The 18,529-nt window shown below is 36.2% G+C and overlaps 1 protein-coding gene across 1 annotated transcript; it reads right to left on the bottom strand.

Annotated features, from left to right (window-relative positions):
* Positions 1 to 12,714: 12,714 nt before the first annotated feature.
* On the bottom strand, positions 12,715 to 18,165 carry LOC136210935 (embryogenesis-associated protein EMB8). Its single transcript, XM_066002406.1, has 9 exons — positions 17,698 to 18,165; positions 17,495 to 17,623; positions 17,255 to 17,386; positions 16,562 to 16,704; positions 16,386 to 16,483; positions 16,173 to 16,267; positions 14,889 to 14,942; positions 13,801 to 14,010; positions 12,715 to 12,933 (listed from the first exon to the last, which is right to left on the bottom strand). Exons 1-9 carry the CDS (start codon positions 18,094 to 18,096, stop codon positions 12,868 to 12,870), a joined length of 1,326 nt encoding a protein of 441 aa, XP_065858478.1. The 5' UTR covers positions 18,097 to 18,165; the 3' UTR covers positions 12,715 to 12,867.
* Between the last annotated feature and the right edge of the window lie 364 nt (positions 18,166 to 18,529).

Raw genomic sequence — 18,529 nt, forward strand, 5'->3', positions numbered from 1 at the left:
CCCTGTTGGCACAAATATACGTAGATGACATTATCTTTGGTGCTACTAATGAATCTATGTGTAAGGAGTTTAGCAAACAGATACAAACTGAGTTTGAAATGTCAATGATGGGAGAACTCAACTTCTTCCTCGGACTTCAAATCAAACAAGGTAAAAATGGCATCTTCATTAGTCAAACCAAGTATGCTAAGGAGATATTGAAGAAATTTGATATGGAAGGATGTAAGCCCATATCTACCCCAATGGGTACTGGCACTATGCTTTGTGCTGATGAGAAAGGTAAGTCAGTAGACAGCAAGTTATATCGAGGTATGATTGGCTCTCTACTTTATCTAACTACGAGTATGCCAGACATTCAGTACTCAATATGTTACTGCGCTAGATATCAAGCTGACCCTAAGGAATCTCACTATATAGTTGTGAAAAGAATTTTTAGATATTTGCATAGCTCAGTAAATGCAGGTTTATGGTATCCAAACACAAATGACTTCACACTTATTGGATACACTGACGCTGACTATGGAATAGACAAGCTGAGGCGTAAAAGTACTTCAGGAGGATGTCACTTCCTTGGAAGCTGCCTAGTGTCTTGGTTCAGCAAGAAACAGTCGTCAGTTGCCCTATCAACCACTGAAGCTGAGTACATCACTACTGGAAGCTGTGTGGCACAAGTCTTATGGATTAAGCAACAGCTGGAGGATTATGGAGTACAAAAAAAAAACAATCGAAGTCAAATGCGACAACAAGAGTGCCATTGACTTATCCAAAAATCCAATCCAACACAGCAGTATGAAGCATATCAGCATTAGGCATCACTTCATCAGAGATCATATACTCAAGGGTGAGATCAAGCTGACCTATGTTCCAATAGATGAATAGCTTGCGGATATCTTCACGAAGCCCTTGGCTCGTGAGCAGTTTAACATACTAAGGGAAGCTATCGGTATGTCTGATCCTCTTCAATAAGTTTTCTGCGCTAAATGAATGTTGAGTGATTATAATATGTCGAGTGATTATTGCATAATAAGTAACTATCATATGCTGAGCTAACATGAATAACATGAAATCACTTTAGTCTGAGTATACATACATATTGAGTGATTACTATGTGCTGAGTTACTAAGCATGCTAAACATCCCTTCTATACGAAACAACATACTCGGAACTCCAAACGTTTATTATCCTAGATACTTAGTAAAGCCACTTGCACAATTAATGCTAGCACGCGTATTTTAAGTAGCCACCTAGGATGACCTAAGCGTAATGATTAGAAAACCATGCGCCGAATGTGTCATTAATGTCAGAGATAACTGTCGATTGATAAACTCGAGGACAAACCGCCATTCCAACCTATCAGATCAACTCGAAACAACTATAAATAGTGGACGATTTCCCACTAATTCCTCTTTACACTTGAAATCTTTGGCATTCGATTTCTCTCTCTCTAAATTCACTACTCTTCAAAATCTCTCAAAAATCTTCAAGAAAACATGTCTAGCGATTCCCATAACAACTCCGGCAACCAATATGACGACAACCGCTCGGACATTAATCCTCCATCTCCTGCTGAGTAGGAATATCAGGAGACTTCCACAGAGTCTCAAGAACACACCCATGGTCAGTATGACCAATCTGTTCCCAAGGTCAGCATGCCTCGTGAAAACCCTCACATTGACCAAGCGACTCCGTCAAGAAAGAAGAAGGAGAAAAAGGACAAAAAAGCTAAGGAAAGGACGTTCTCCCCAGTTTTCAAAAACGTCAAGAATCTTAAAGTATTCCGTTCCCGCTGGTTCTCCAAAGGCTTCATAGAAGCTGAGAAACCCTTTTGCGAGTGGATTTCAAAGAATGGCTGGACCGAACTCTTCTCTCTCCCTGGAACCACTTACCCGCAGTTGGTGAGGGAATTCTACACGAATCTAAGAGTTGCTGATGATAATGATGACTATATGATCACCAAGGTCAAGAACAATGATATCATCATCACCCTGTCTTATCTCGCTAAGCTGCTAAAGCTGAAGGAAAAAGGATCTGAACTCAGGTGCACGAATGACTACCTGCGCCTTAATTACGTTGTTGAGTTCTGTAAACCCAAAAACCACAAAGGAGAAATCGTCAGTACCAGCATGGGTCGGCCTAAAAAACAAGCTCACTATATCCTGACCAACTTCTTATTTCCCAAGGTCAACTCCTCCTCCTCCTCAGCTTCCAACTTTGAGCAGTGCTTCATCTGGCACATGCTGAACTACAAGCCGCTCAACATGCCCGTCTTTCTCATCGGGGCCTTTCAACGCAGCACCGGGATCCTCAGGATGGGTTCTCTTATCACCAAAATACTTCAAGATCACCAGGTCATTTTAATAGAAGAAATTAAGATCGAGGGCACTAAGATCACCGCAGCCGTACTGTTCGGCTTAGCTCACAGCCAACCCATCAAACCTAATAAATGAAAGGGGGATATGGTTGAAGAAGCACCCGCTGAGGAAGATATGGTTGAAGGGGATAATATGGTTGAAGAAGCACATGCTGAGCTAACCAAGAAAGGGAAGAAAGTTATGGTTGAAGAAGCACCAGCTGAGCGCACTAGGCAGGAAAGAAAAAGGAAAGCTGACCAATCCTCAACCAAAGACATTAACATAGCTCCAAAGAAGATCAGGATCGTGTCTAGTGCGAAGAAAGCTGCTCATACTGAGTCAACTCAAGGGGAACCTAAGTCAGCCAAAGGCAATAAGAAGAGAGCTGAGCCTGAGGAAGAAAGTGAGGAAACACCAGATCAGCCTCTAAAAAGGAAGAAAACCTCTGGGTTAAATCCAATTGATGCTAACCCACTTGACTTTGTGATTACCAAAGAATCTCACTTCATGCGCAGTCAAGAAATTGATTTGGAAAAGCCTTCGTGTGATCAGAAAGAAGAACAGTGCCCTACCGAGGATCAGGGTCAAGCTGACAAGATGGGTTCTGCTGAGCCAAGTAACATAGGTGCTGCTGAGCAACCGGCTGAGAACCAAGCTGAGTCACCGATGAAGGACAAGGTTGTGGAAGGCCTTGATGCTGACTTTGGACTCAACTCTTCCTCTGAGTCCTTTGACTCTATTACTGCTGATCCTTCTCCTCAAACCAGAACTCAAAAGGACAGCACAGAAAAGCGGTTCAAACGCAAGGCTCTGAAACCCAAAGTCATAGACTTATTGGATGAATCTCCACTGAGGGACCTAATCACTGATCTCACTGGGCTTCAATTCTAGTTCTTCACAGACATCATTGAACCCACTCCCGACCAAGTGAAGGAAAAACAAGCCTCTGTTTCTCGAGCTGAGGAACAAGCCGACCCAAAAGCTACTAAGGGTCCAATCTCTGCCGACAGTTCTGCTCATCCTTCCAGTGAGCAAGTGCTCGAAGTCCATACTACTCAACCCAATGAGTTAGCAAAGGAAACTCCTCCTGCTCAAGCCATCTCTGAGTTGCCTCTACCTTAAAACTCTACTCAACCTCAGACTGACACTGAGCAGGTTAATAACTCTGCTGATCAAACTCTTCCTACTCCTATCAAGCAGACAGAAAACCAGTCAGCTCCTACTGCTGGCCTAAATAAAAGTGCAGCTGCTGACCAAGCTGGCACCTCCACTTCCGGGCAGCACCAAACACCTCCTCCATCCGGTGCTGACTACAATACGGCCCCTGAGCATAACGCTGATGAATCCTACACTTATCTGAATGCTTCTGAGTTTGGAAGGAAAATCATCCACTCAGCTCACGCTCTACTTCAAGATATTCATCAGTCTCACACCGATGCTGCTAGGCCTATTCCTGCTGAGCCAACACAATTCTCCTCTGTCACTCAACTTCTGACCAAACTTAAGGGTCTCAATGAACTGATGAGTGTCATGACTTCCTTAGTCTCTCAGCAGCCTATGCAAGAATCCATAATGAAGCTAGATGAACTCCAGCTGATGATGGTGAATCACATGAACTCCATCCAAGGACAACTTAATGCCTTATCAGCTGCGAACTCAACATCTGCAACCTCTGCTGAGGTCAATCAACTTTTCTCCCAGCTGTCCTATGAGCTGACCAGAGCTCGTGACCTTATCTCCTCCTCTTCTCAATGCTCTATAGAACAGATTGGTGAAGCCATTCGCCTACTCAACCTGAGCAAAGAGGAAATGGACACTGACCAAGTCAAGACCAACGAGATTCTGCAATACACTCAAGCAACACTTGCACATGTCCGGCACATCAATGTTCAACGTCAGTCATATGATATTGCATTCCTCAGGATGTACTATCAATCCTATATAAGAATGACTGACTCAATTACTTGGATTGGGAAGTCTCTGGAGTATTTACTTAGTATGCTCAGTGCAAACATTAAAATCCCCGCTTCAAGTATGGCCGATGGAGTGCAGTTCTTTAAAGGTCTAAGGGAAAGTACGGGTCATATGCAACATTATTCATCCATCCTGACTCATGTTGTTCAACAGAGGACATTTTTTGCTCCTCCCTTTCACTCTCCTGATGCTGGCAAAACGAGGGAGAAAAGTCAAGCTAAGTAAGCTGCTGGAACTCAGCAGAAGCCGGGGGAAAATGAAAAGGCTAAGGAGCCAGCTACCAGAACTCAGCAGAAGCCTGGTTCAACTTCTGATGTCCTGGGTAATCAAAGTCAGCAACAAAGATCTGCCAAGGGCAAAGGCAAATCCAACCAAGTTCAAGTCAACATGAAGAGATAGATTAGCAATAGTCTTAGCTTATGACTTGTGATTTTGTATCTGACATATCTTTGAACTGACTATCTATATATGCATCCTTTATCCAAACTGACTATATTTATGCGATGCTTACTTACTGTGTTCATATGCTGAATTGTCTGATATAATTATCCATTGAACAACAATCAAACAAAGCTTGTGAACTCAAAAATTAAACAAGTTAATATACTCAGCACACTTCCAACTCTGATACCTATATTTGAAACTGAGTAATGACTAAATATTCCAAGCATTGACCTACTTCTGAAAACTGGCCTTAGGCTCATCTGAATTAGATCTTGGAAGGTCTCGAATTGAACTAAGTCATTAAAGGCATGCCTTAGTTTCAATAGATGCAAACCTTACGGGTGAGTAATTTCAGAAGAATAAGAAATGTCAACTATCATGGGGACCTCAACGCTGAGTTCCATAATTAAATACTTTTTCCAACATCAAAATGGGGGAGTTTGTTGAAACACCTTTCCACATGATTTTGATTTGACAAAATTATTTAAGTTAATTCTATGATCAAGACAGTTAAATTTAAGTGCTTTGATTTAATTGTACTAATGAGTTTGTTCAATGTTGAGTAAGTTTACTAACGAGAACAGGAACTAAGTGTTTAATAAAAAGAAAGACAGAACGAAGTCAGCATGAGCAAAGACACACAGCAGAAGCTCAGTAAAATGTAACTCAGCCTTGTTAAAAGAATAGTCTTCTTCAGAATAACGCTTGAAGGCGAAGCCGATCGAAGAAGCTGAGTAGAATGTAACTCAGCATAGATAAAGAAAAAGATTGAAGGCAAGGCCGATCAAGTCAAGCTGTGCAGTCGTCAGGATAGCGCCAATGATCCATTGACTAGAAGACAAAGCCCGACACAAGTCTGCAACAATTCAGAGGCCTCAGAAATCCACCTAGAGACCTTTTCGAGACGCATGGATCAACTGGCATTTGGAAAGAAGACAAAACTGGCGCTAGAAGAAGAACCTGGCAAGCCTGACGCCTGCTAAAATCAGACGACAGGATTGGCCTGTGATTCTGGAAGCTGACCAATAAATGACGATAGAAGACCGTTACTCCCAACGGATATATCGGAATTCAAATGATTTGAAGCTTCAGAATTCACTATAAAAGGACAAGTTCGTCACTTGGATCCTTATGACATATACAAGAAAATACAGACAGAAAAGCAAATCTTCACAAGAGTGAAAATCCAAAATAAAAGCTATCTGAAAAGAAAGCAAGTTCTTACACCCAATTTCCAATCATTGTGTAAAAGTCTAGAATGAATCTGTATTCATCTAAAGTGTTCTTCGTTCAGTGAGAACAATCTTGTATCAATTGTAAAGGTTAGAAGAGTGAAGTTGAGTACTCGGTTTTAGTACTCAGTGGTAGAGGAAATCTGAGTGTTCGGTTATAGCGCTCAGTGGTTAATAGGATTGAGTAGACTAATAGAGGACGGTACTCTTGCATACTCAATTGCTATTGTAAATGGTTTGTGCTCTACCTTTAAAGAGTTCAGTAGTGGATTGAAAAAGCCCGGATGGATTCTGGGGACTAGACGTAGGCGGTGAGGCCGAACCAGAATAAGACTGCTGAGTAATCTATAACCCTTTCTCTTGATATATATGTATGTGTTGCCTGCTTAACTTACTCAGTATATAATTCGTATAAGCCAACGCTGAGTAATTAGAGTGCTGAGTTGGAAGCTGACCAAAAGTGTTATCTCCCAACTCACAATTGAAACAGCTCTAGTCAGTGTCTGATTAAAGCTGTCTCACACTTCACTCAGCCTTACTGACCTAAAGCTGAGTTAAATTATCAAATATTTAATTAAGTCAGCATTATTAAGCGAAAAAGTTATATTAGTTCCTAACCCCCCTCCCCCTTTGGAACTAATCATATTAAGTTACACGGGGCCAACACTCGGGCCCGTGGACAGGTCTAGCCAAAATGTGACAAGTTTAAATGTGTAATTATATATTAAGCATTTCATTTATTTAATTTTAATATTTTAATATTTGTTTCTAATAGCATTCTTCCAACCGTTGCCAAATAATAGTAACCCTCGTAATAGTAATAGGTCGGATCCATCTAAAGAGATTAAGGATTAGGGTTAGGGATTAATCTAATCATTAAGCTATAAATAGATAGTTTAAGCCATCTAAATTCTAATTGCATAAGCTCCATATTTATTCTAGGAGAAACAAATCAGTTACGTCCTTTTGACTCCCATTTTATGTCGCACCCTCATTCTATCTCAGTCGTTCATTCTTAGTTTGTTGACTTATCATTTCATCTCCCGATTAACCTGAGCGTTGATGATTCGTGACTGAGAATATAAGATCACGGTGATTCGTTCCTTCATTGGGATTCCTACTCTACAAGATGTAAGGCTTAAACATGTATATATATATTTGGATTATTATAGAATAATTCATTCATTGATATCGGAGCCATAGATCTCATGTTTTATCAGTTCTTGATTCGCAAACATGAAGAAATTTGTTGTTTTATTGAATAAAATTGAGATAATAGTTGTTTTGATTTTATTATTGGTGAAAATTATTACCCCTAACATTGTCAAGTTGAGTCAATTTGAAAAATAATTCATCAATTTGTTTTCTTGGTCATGAATCTTTTCATCTACTCTTACATGTGAGTCACTTTGTCACTCATTAGTAAGTGATCATAAACAAATGACTAGACGTGAAACAAAGTTAAAAAATAAATAAATAATATAATATCTTTTGTACGAGTTGGACAAAAAAAAATTCAAAATATTTTGCCAAATTTATAAAAAATAATCTCCAATTCTATTATCAAATCACAGAAAATATGAAATCTTTTTTTTAACAAACATGCAATTGGTGCAGAATAAGAAGCAAAATATTTGTGTTTTATAATAATGTCTGAAATTGACACAACCTACCAATTTTAAGGGTAAAATTGCACTTGGCTACCAACGTTAGGGGTAAAATTGCATCATTTTAGCCGTTATGGGTAAAATTGCTCCTAACTATAAACATTAGGAGTATTTTTACATCTTATCCCAATTAATTAAGATCAAATAATTAACCCAAAATCAACACTAAACTTTTACAACCACCTCATAATACATTACGAGGTTAGTTATATGGGATAACTTAGTTCTCTATGCATAATTCTCTTTGTGCAATATCCGTTCAACCAATAGGAACATACGGATGCCTGCAGGAGGCACATCACACTCGTGATAGCCCAAGGACAACTGTCCTACGAAGTTTGTCATCCAGACTGCTACTTTGTTTCCTTCTCGATAAGTGTGAATCACCATTCCTTATGAATGATCTCCCAATACTTCTCCAAAAACCAATAAAACCTATGTCGTGAGTTGTAGCCATTCGTAACTATACGAACAATAAATTGAGAATCTAACTCCATTATAACCCATAGAAACCTCTTATTCCAAGCTAGCTTTGAACCATAGTAAAGACCTCACAACTCTGTCAGAATTGACAAGCAGACACTTATATTCGTAGCGAAACCGCCCAACCACTCCCTCATCGGATCCCTAATGAATCCACCACAAAGGAGGGGCCTGGGTTTCCCTTACATGTGTCATCACAATATTTTCACCCAAACAAACTCCAGGGGCTGCCAATGGATCAAGATTTCCTAAAATAAGCAGTTGTTCGTCAATCGGATTATGTATCAAGATTTTCTGAAATAAGCAGTTGTTCGTCAGTCGGAGCATAGTGAAGGCACTCGAGAAATCAGTAATCTACGACCTCAGGAAGCTGATTCTTTCAGGAAGTAACGATTTATTCGAATAAATATTTCGCTGGCAGCGCCACCACCAGAGCCACCAACAAACCATAGCATACATGACATTCCACAACACCTCATTGTACATCTCGGTCCTCCCCATGTTAAAGTACATCCAGTCACTGATCTCGCCCCTATAGAAGCCTACAGGCACGAATGATGTGTATAGACCCTATAGGTCCGTGGCGTGGCGACAACGGATAGCTTGAACCCACAACGTGTTCTCCTCCGTAAGCACCCGCCAACTCAGTTTATCAAGGAGAGGATGATTAAACTCCCGAGCCGCACAGAGCCCAAGCCCCCCCCCCCCCCCCCTTCCCTTTGGAGCAACCGGCTAGTATCCCAATTCACAAGATGTATTTTATGGTAGAGTTCAATACCCCACAGAAATCGACGGTTCAGCATATCTAAACGGTTGCAAACACTCATGGGAAACATTTTTGAATTTTTATAATATTGAAACTTAAAATTAATACATTTTCCTTTTTAAAAAAATAATACAATTAACTTTGAATTTTTATCAAATATCAGCCTAAGTTGATAACTTATAGTTGACATAAATCGGCCTAAATTCATTATGAGAAATACGTTTTCAAATGCGTCATCTTTAATTCAAATTCAAAGTAATTTGAATGACTATTCTTAAGCGTATCCTTTTTATTGGCTGCGAATTTTGATCTAATATTAACACTAATCACAATCATGCTCTTATTGGATGTAGAATGCCCTACTTCCCATACCTCAAAAGGAAAAACAAATCTTTAACTTTCTTTATTTATATATATATTAATTGAACTTCTAATATTCAATTTAAAACATTCAAAATTGTAATTACCTATATGAACGGAATTTAACAAAGTAATATAAATGATGTGTAACGTTTTGTTATCGATGTTTAAATTGACATTCTTTTTTTAAACGCTAAGTCTATATTGTTGTTATTTTGTATCTAAAACCTAAATTGATAATTCCTCGTAAAGTTTTGGTTTATTTTGATAATTTGTCCCTTTTATATATTCTGAAGGATATATAATTTAATAGTTCCCATTTTTTTTATCTACATACTGTTTAATATTGTATTTTAATAAAGAAAACGTACAAAAATAAATCTTATCGATTTGAAAGATAATTCTCGTGGTTTAAAAGTTCGCAACCAGAAGTTATGTATTGTGTGCAGTTTACAAACTCGGTCATTCTGTCAAAAATTATTATCGAGCAATTTGACGCAATTAAAAAAATTGACTTTATAAATTACTCAAAATATAATATCTGACTTTGTAAATTAACTAAACCACAAGTATTGTCTTATGAAAAAATTGATTCATACGTCCTTTCATTGCAAGATTCATAAAGCACATGATCCTTTTGCGAACTTTCAAACTACGGACATTATTTCTACAAATCGATCAAACCACAATTTTATTATGTTTACTGTTTCAAGCAACGATAAACGTTGTTGTCGTGTGACTAAGAGGTCACAGGTTCGAGTCTTAGGAGCAGCCTCTTGCAATATTGGCAGGGGAAGACTTGTCCCAGTACACCCTTGTGGTGGAACCCCTCTCAGATCCTCACTTAAACGGGAACGCATAATACACCTTAAACCGGAACGTGTAATGCACCGGACTGCTTTTTTAAAATTTAAAGTGGTAAGGAATCAATTTGTGTGGGGCTTATTCTTGGGTTCATACTTGGTAATATGAAGCTAACTATTTGTCACTTTCCAACATATTTTGAACAAGGTAAACAAGGAAATTGCCGACAGATGGGACATCAAACTTCAAATGGTTACGTTTCTTTTGAATAAAGACAGACAGCAAATGCTTCAATTTTTGCCACTAAATTACACATTTTGTTAGGGTCACTCTCTTCAAATTATTTTAAAAACCAAAGTATCAATTTAATCAATGGCTATGACTATTGTAAATTCAGTAACACTGAGATCCGAGATTCACTGATAGAGATAAGATTGTAAAAACGTTAGCGTTGCTCGGATAGAATCTTTAGAGATTAATCAGAAATTAATCTGAGATTAATTGACTTTGTATTTTTGTAATTTCTTATATAAATACAATTAAAATATGTATTATACTATCTAAAAATAATAATATAAAATAATTTAATGTTGAAGAACATGCAACGTATGACCTTAAAAAAGTGTCAAAAAAATATCTCAACAACAATATCATTGAAACAACTAAAACATAATGTCTATAAGTAATATAATTAATCAAAAACTATGAAACATTATCTTTAAAGTCTTCAATCATATAATGGAAATCAGCAGAGAATGCAGTTAAATAAAAATATCCGAAAATAATGAATAAAATTTACAAAAACCAATGTTCAAAAGTGAATTATAATAAAACAAAAAAATCAAAATAATAATGAAAAAAAAATTGTTTTGATCGTCATCAAACGGCTCCTAGGTGCTGCCTAGGTGGCCAAGATATCAAAAAAAAATCCAGGAAGCCTAGGCGAGAAAAATCAGAACGGATTCTTAATTTTGAGCGTCTAAGCGGTGTTCAGATGGCCTTGTTCTTAAACAATAGATAGAGAGTGTTTGAAATTAGACTTCTTAAAAAAATATATATATAAGCTTTTGTTAAAAAAAATATACTCAAATCAAGTGCAATCCAAGCCTGCTATTAATTTAGGTGGATTAGGGCTTAAAAATAAAATTTCAATTCCAATCCATATAAATCCACCTAAAATATATATAACTTTTAATAATAAAAATTAAAATACATATTTAATAATTAATATTAATAGGATGGGATGATGTTTCTTATAAATTTTAAGCCTGCTAACGAGTCTGATCCGAGCTCGGCTTAAAGTTCTATTTCTTTATCCAAACCAAACGTCAGGGGGTACGGGCCTACCAGGCCCGTGTACAGGTAAACATTCTCTAAAGATTTATGATTTCAGTTAATATCTTTTATATGTTTTTGTAGAAAAGTTAAGTCTCCATAGTGTGTTTTCGTGGAGTTTTCCAAATTAACCCATGATGATCGATCTAACATTTTAACTCATATAGGTAGAATTAAAAATGTCATTCGTGTATGAAATAATATAATTTTACCCTAATATTATCCTAAACATTATTAAGTAAGATTAGTTTTATCCATAATATTGTTAAACAAGATAAATTTGATTATTATTTAACAGAAAATTTGAAAAGACTATTACATTGGATATTTCAAACAAATTTATTAATAAATTAAAGCAGTTTAGCATATTTTGATAGATTGATTAATAACATATTAAACTTTTTTTTTATGGTTTTTTTGTGACTAATTTGTATCTCGCATACTTAAGTATTGATATTTTATCAAATTGTTTATAACTGTGTTAACAACAATAAATATTTTAAACATTATTAATGTTTGAAATGCGTGATGAGACATTTCTATTTAAATTTTATGTTCGGTAATGGAAACGATTAGAAATAAAATCGCACTATTTTGTACATTAAAAATAAATTTACACTTTTCCAAAATAGATGGTAAAATTTGCACCTTATCCCCATAAACATTGAGGGCTCGTTTGGTTCGCGGAATAGGCTAGGAATAGAATAACTATTCCTAGTCTATTCCTATTCCTACATTTGGTTGGTCTTTCGGTCACAAAATATCTATTCCACAAATGGAGGAAACATATTCGTCGATTGAACCTAGGAATACCTATTCCTTAAGTTATATTTCATTACATTCCAAAAATATCCCTTCCATCTATTGATCAAAACAACAAAAGAGAAAATAAAGAAAAATACGAAAAACAAAGAATACGAGATATATATATATATATATATATATATATATATATATATATATATATTCATGCAATTATGGTGTTAAAATTTCCTCTATGAATTTGTCTCTGTATTTTTAACTTAATTAAAAGTCACATATCATAAAACTATAATAGAATTTTTTTTGGTTAATAAGGCCTCAAAGATTGAAGAAATTAAAAAAATAAATTAGACACAAAATCTTCATAAAAAATTTGAAGCAGTACTAATGATATTTTCAGAAATTCCTTTTCTAAAGTGAATAAAAAAAACTGAAATAAATTAAAGTGAATTCATTTCGTGTTTTCCTGTTTTTCACTTTTAATATATATTAAATATTTGAACGAGGATTCAAAAAAAAAATTATTTGAACGAGTATTGATAATAAATATTTTTTAAATAAATAAGAAATTACATTTGAGGGTAATATTGTCATTTGAACTACAAACCTAGCTATTCCTTTTTATCACATTCCATCAACCAAACATAAGAATTGATATTGCTAATAAATACATGCCTCCTATTCTATTCTTATGGAATACCTATTTTATTCGATTCTATTTTATTCCACGAACCAAACGAACCATACGACGACACCTGAAGGGTTAATATATCAAAACTCATGAGTGTTAAAATAATACAATTTTATATATTTCAGATTTTACTAAGTTGAATTTTAAACATTATTAAGTACCAATGTTATAGCAACAAGTTTAATAGATTATAACTGTTGCTTGACATGTATCAATTTACAAGTTCTCATATATGGATCAAATTAATACATACACAATTTCATTTTTAAAAGGTATGATAATTGCATGACTTCTCAGATTTTTAAAGGCTTGTGCTCAAGTGAAGAGACCAAGAAGAACATTGCAGAAAAATCAATTAATACGAGTGTATATTTCGAGATTTGAGGCCCTGAGGCCCAGGTTCTTTTTAAGACAATCTAGTATACACCAGCATTCATTTTATTCTATTTATCAGAGATGGTTAAGTTTTAAATGAACTGTGTGTGATGTGTAATTGCCACCATCATCATCATCACAGGATAAGAATACATATGTGAACAATTTTGCAAAAGAATCATCTTTAAGTTCCAATTTTTGCGATTTTTCCTGATTAGGTCCCTGATCTTTCAATTTGACACATTAAATCCTTAATCAATTATAATTGCACACATTAAGCCTGGTGACCAAGAATGTCTATCTTTGAACATAAAATTTGGTTTACTAACCATTCTTCATTTCATTTTGTAAAAATCTTATTTTCTAACGGTAAAAAATACAATTTCAAAATCGTTCTTTTAACTTGGATATATGCAGCTAACTAATATATATAATTATAATTGATACTAGGGCTCAATGTGTCAAATTGAAAGATCGGTGGCTCAATCAGTAAAAATTGAAAAGATTAAGAGCTTAAATATGTGTTTTTCTACTATAAACTATTTTCTATTTATACCTCTACATTATGAAAGTCGTCAGCAGATTGAGGCTGTTGTGCACCTTCTTCTGCCTGAAAACCATTAAAGGTGGATTCTCGCTCGAGATTGTCGAGAAAATCCATCACTATGGGATCAGTCCAGGGAGCGCCAAGTGGTGCCTCGGCACCAGCTACCCATCCTAGATGACCACCTTTGGGTGTCACTATCAGCAAACAGTTTGGGTTTCCCTGGAAAAATGTGAAACTCACTTTATAAAAAATGATGAACAAGGAGATTGCATTTTATGCATACATATTAGTGATTTACATTAGCATTCCATTTTTTAAAAAATATTACATCCTAAAAAACGAGTTTCCAATTTCTGTAAATTGTCAAAAGGTGACCTGAGACGTTTCGTACAAGTTTCCAAAACGTTTTCAATATGGAGTTACAGTGGTATTGAACTGGTGAGTGACTGGCCAAATAAATCTAGTTAGTCACCGTTAGATCTAGGCTTATTAGAATCTCGCCTTAGTATAATTTTAATGTCCACCTTAGGATTCTAATAAGCCTAGATCAAGTGGTGACACCGTATGGAGTTATCTCAGCATCATGCCTAATGTATCATACTATCAGACAGATTTCATGACAATCAAGGACAAAGGCAAAGTACAAGGGAATATCAGATAGAAAGAAAACCTAGTTTATCTTAGTATAGTTTCATCTCTTTATTAAGAGTAAATAATTTATGAGAGGTGCAATGTTTCTATTGTTGAGCCTATATGTGATGATGAAGCAGCAAAAGAAAAGGGCAGGTTTGAGGCAATGAATACAGAAAAAACAGATGATTGAGAAGTATGGGAGATGGAAGGGATAATACAGGAAAGGCTGGATCCTGTGAGGAACACAGGAACAGATAATTGACGTCGGACTGGTGGAAATATGGAAAAGGCCATCCAAAGGAGACCATCTAATCAAGTTCTACTTATATACGTTTACAATTGGTAAACTTATACTTCCAAGTAAGAAGGGAAAGTGATTGAAGCGATTGAGACAAGAGAGAAATCATATAAAGCAATCAAATTCAAGCATCAAAGGACTTGAAAATAGAAAGTGCCTCTTATACCTTGATGTCTTCACGAGGAATCCCCCTATCAGGAGCAATGGGGTCATTAGCAGCCTGCAACAAGATAACAACAAGATAGCAACAAAGCAAATGAGTGATAAGATATGGACTTCTTTCTTATGTCATTAATAAGATATTATATCACTGTGAAATACAGTTAATCTGAATACTGAAACTTTACTGTCTAGTTGCTTCTGCCTTGCTGAAATTTTACTGTAATTGCTTCTGCACACTGAAACTTTGCTGACTATATGCATTTCAGACTTTTCGGTGCATTGTTAATATTCACTAACATTTTTCATGACATTTTATTTTGGCTTAACAGCATCTTGAAACCAGAAAAATGTGCAGTGCTACCTTGACTACTTGGGAGAAGAAAAGACAGTTCTACCACCAAGCCAACAACAATGAGCACATTCGCTCTCAAACTAATCACTAGGCATACAATTACGTGTCTAACAACTGAAACTAAGAATGAAAGGAAAATGAATTCAACTGAGTTCAAAATTTAGAGTAATCCAATATAATTGTTCTATAGAGTGAGTGAGATTGGTATATGTAAAATACCATGTAAATAGGAACGAATACATGGAATACCATGTAATCTAAAAGGCTAGATGCATATATTAAACTCAAGATCAGTAGAAATATATATACAAGGTTTTCCCTACAATTACGGAAACATATAGCCCTACTAGCAGCCCTATAGCTGTCACAGCAGCCCTAAGCATGCTGTAGTCGCAGTCTAAGCATGCTATACATTTATTACAGTATACAAATTTGTTCTCAATTTCAATATATCATTAAACACAGGTGTTATTATCCATCTTATAAAAAGGATTTTGAAACTTGAAAAGTTAAACATAACATGAAGGCTTATCTAGATATTCCAAGTTAAAAGTTTAAGATTGCTGATGAGTTTAAATGTAAATAACTATATAGCAAATAAAGAATTTATATTAAACATATCAACATTTACTTAAGCCTAAATAGTAGTTCTGCAATGGAGCCTGAGTGGCATCAATAAGCACTAAAGTCGAGCAGTTCTGCAGAAAATAAATCAAGTAACCGGCATGACTGCGAATGAAATTTGGGAAGCAAAGAAAAAAGTCAATAGATTATACTGGCATTGTTATAATCATGGAGCATAATCACAAAAATACAAGTTTAAATTTGCACCAAAAATAACCAACAATTCAATCAGAAATAAAACCTCACACAGCTCAAAGTTGATTAAGAAACTTGGAAATATCGCATTGATGGTGATATTATGATATATATTACCTGTATGCAAAGCAAAGGTCTACGAACATCTTTTATTTTATTTGAACTGCTTGATTTAGCATAGTATTCATCCACTGACTGGAAACCAAATGAAACTGCAGCAGTGCATAACGAAGTCTTGTGAGATTATGACATGCCACCATAAAACCCGAGACAACCACTAAGCGAAAAGATAAAAAATGAATACAACTTCAATGTGCAAGAATCATGTACCACGTGTCAGTGCTTGGTCAAATTCCCTGACAGACCTGGCCTTGGCAGCTGTTCGTATGTCGTACTCACCATCCAACTCTTCAAAAAGTGCTGCATGCCTGTATTACAAGGGAGTGTGATTTTATCTCCAAGCAGAAATAATCAGGAATAAAGCAATAATTGTGTAGCAAAATTACTTCAGGAAGATTTTGCGCAGAGCTTTTGTAAGAGCTTTGTCATAAACAATGTTAAAGCCCTTACGGAAGTCTTCATCAGCAATAATCAAATTGAACGGATTACACATTGACACAGCACCTTTTAGAGGACAATTTTCAGACTCCTGCAAGTATGACATAACAAAGATAAGTGACACAGAAAAGGTAGTGCAAAAAAAAATGACGAATGAGAAAAAGCAAGTGCTTTACAGCCTTTCTTGAGTAAATTAATGAATTGAGAACTTAAAATGAAACAAGTTTGAAAATACTATAACAATCTCAACATATCAACCATATAAGTCTTACAATCCCATGGCTCTATCCGCTCTTCCAACAAGAAAATTGATTTTTTACTGAAAACAATTTATATACCTTTTGCCCCCAAAGACACAAGCAATCATACAGAGAGAAGTGAATTGTTCTAAGAATGACAATTCTTATGATGAAAAACAAGAGGCCTGAGAAGAAAATGTATCCACACAAATTAAACAGCATCAACTCTTTAACATCATTGGCAAATTACAACTAATAAGTATTTGCAGGTGAGTTCCATCAATAATTAAGACGCTTCCCCTAAGAACCCAAGCTAATATGTCTATGTTTATTTATCATCGAGTCATTATACATGTAGGGAACGAACTAAAGAATGGAGAAAATTACAGAACCAAATCATACCTCTGCCATATAGTTGACAAGAATGTTAGCGCCAAGGGACCAACCAACAGCATATACATTAGCATTGGGATACCTAGTTTTAATAAGATGAACAACTTCACGCGTGTCTCCTAGAAATGAAGCCGAATAGAACTGCATTATCAGTAGTTTTCAAATAATTGAAAATTGATCACATAATTTTGTTTTTCAGTTACATTTTCAAATATCAAAGCAATTCAAATTACTCGAAATCATATATACCTGAGGAGTGACAACAGGGCTCTCTCCGCAACCTCTGCTATTGAAAACGACGACACGCCAACCTTTGGTTTTCGCTCTAACTAACAAATGCCTGACATATGAATCCTGGCTTCCTCCGGTCAATCCTGGCTGGAATATTGAAACTGTAAATTCAAATCAATTAATCAAACTTCAATTTGGCAGTGAATTAGAAATGTACGAACCAGCAAAATAAGAACCGGAGCTTCCAGAGACAACCGGCGGGAGTCGCCGGAAACCCAATCGAGTGCAACAGCGCCACCGTCTTTGGTAATGAGACACTCTCGTTTGTATTGGACGAAGGGAGCGAATCGGAAGAAGGAAGCAAAAATAGTCTCGACATGGCGATTCTTGCCGATGAGGAAGAAAGGAGAGTACGGACGATTTAAGGTCTTGAATGCCGGTAGGAACTCGTCGCGTGCACCACCAATGACTTCGAGTGAAGAATGAGGACTTTTGTCGGCCTCCATTGCGGTGGCCTGAGTTGCAACGTGGACGGTGGAAATTCGACGGAGGGAGGAACGACGGGAGAGGTGAGGGAAAGAAACGAGAGCGGGAAAGGAGCCAATGGAAGCTCTCGCCATTTATTTAACCACAGCTAACTTTTCGCTCCGCTAAAAACTAGTATTTGTATTTTGTACGAGTGGCTCTAATATTCCAAGGGAAAATGACGAAAATTCAAAATTAACATTCAATTATATCTTTAGCTTATATAGTAGAAGCTATACCAAGCGTAAAAATAATCTTAGTGTTTAATGTTTTTTTTTTGAAACAAACAGAAGAAATTTTATTAACCAATATCAACCAAAGAATACAGGAAATCTGGCGGCACAGAAAACCACTCGCCAATACAACTCAAGTTGGATGCTTTCCTATCTAACATATGGGCAACGGTATTAGCGGAACGTTTAACAAATGAAATAGAGTCATAAGAAACCTCGCTAAGAAGGTAACAACAATCTTTGACTATGACGTTATAAGGAGAAGGAGCCTCTAACGGGCGAGCCATTGATTGAA

The sequence above is a fragment of the Euphorbia lathyris genome, chromosome 1, assembly GCF_963576675.1.
Source record: "Euphorbia lathyris chromosome 1, ddEupLath1.1, whole genome shotgun sequence".
Taxonomy (NCBI): Eukaryota; Viridiplantae; Streptophyta; class Magnoliopsida; order Malpighiales; family Euphorbiaceae; genus Euphorbia; species Euphorbia lathyris.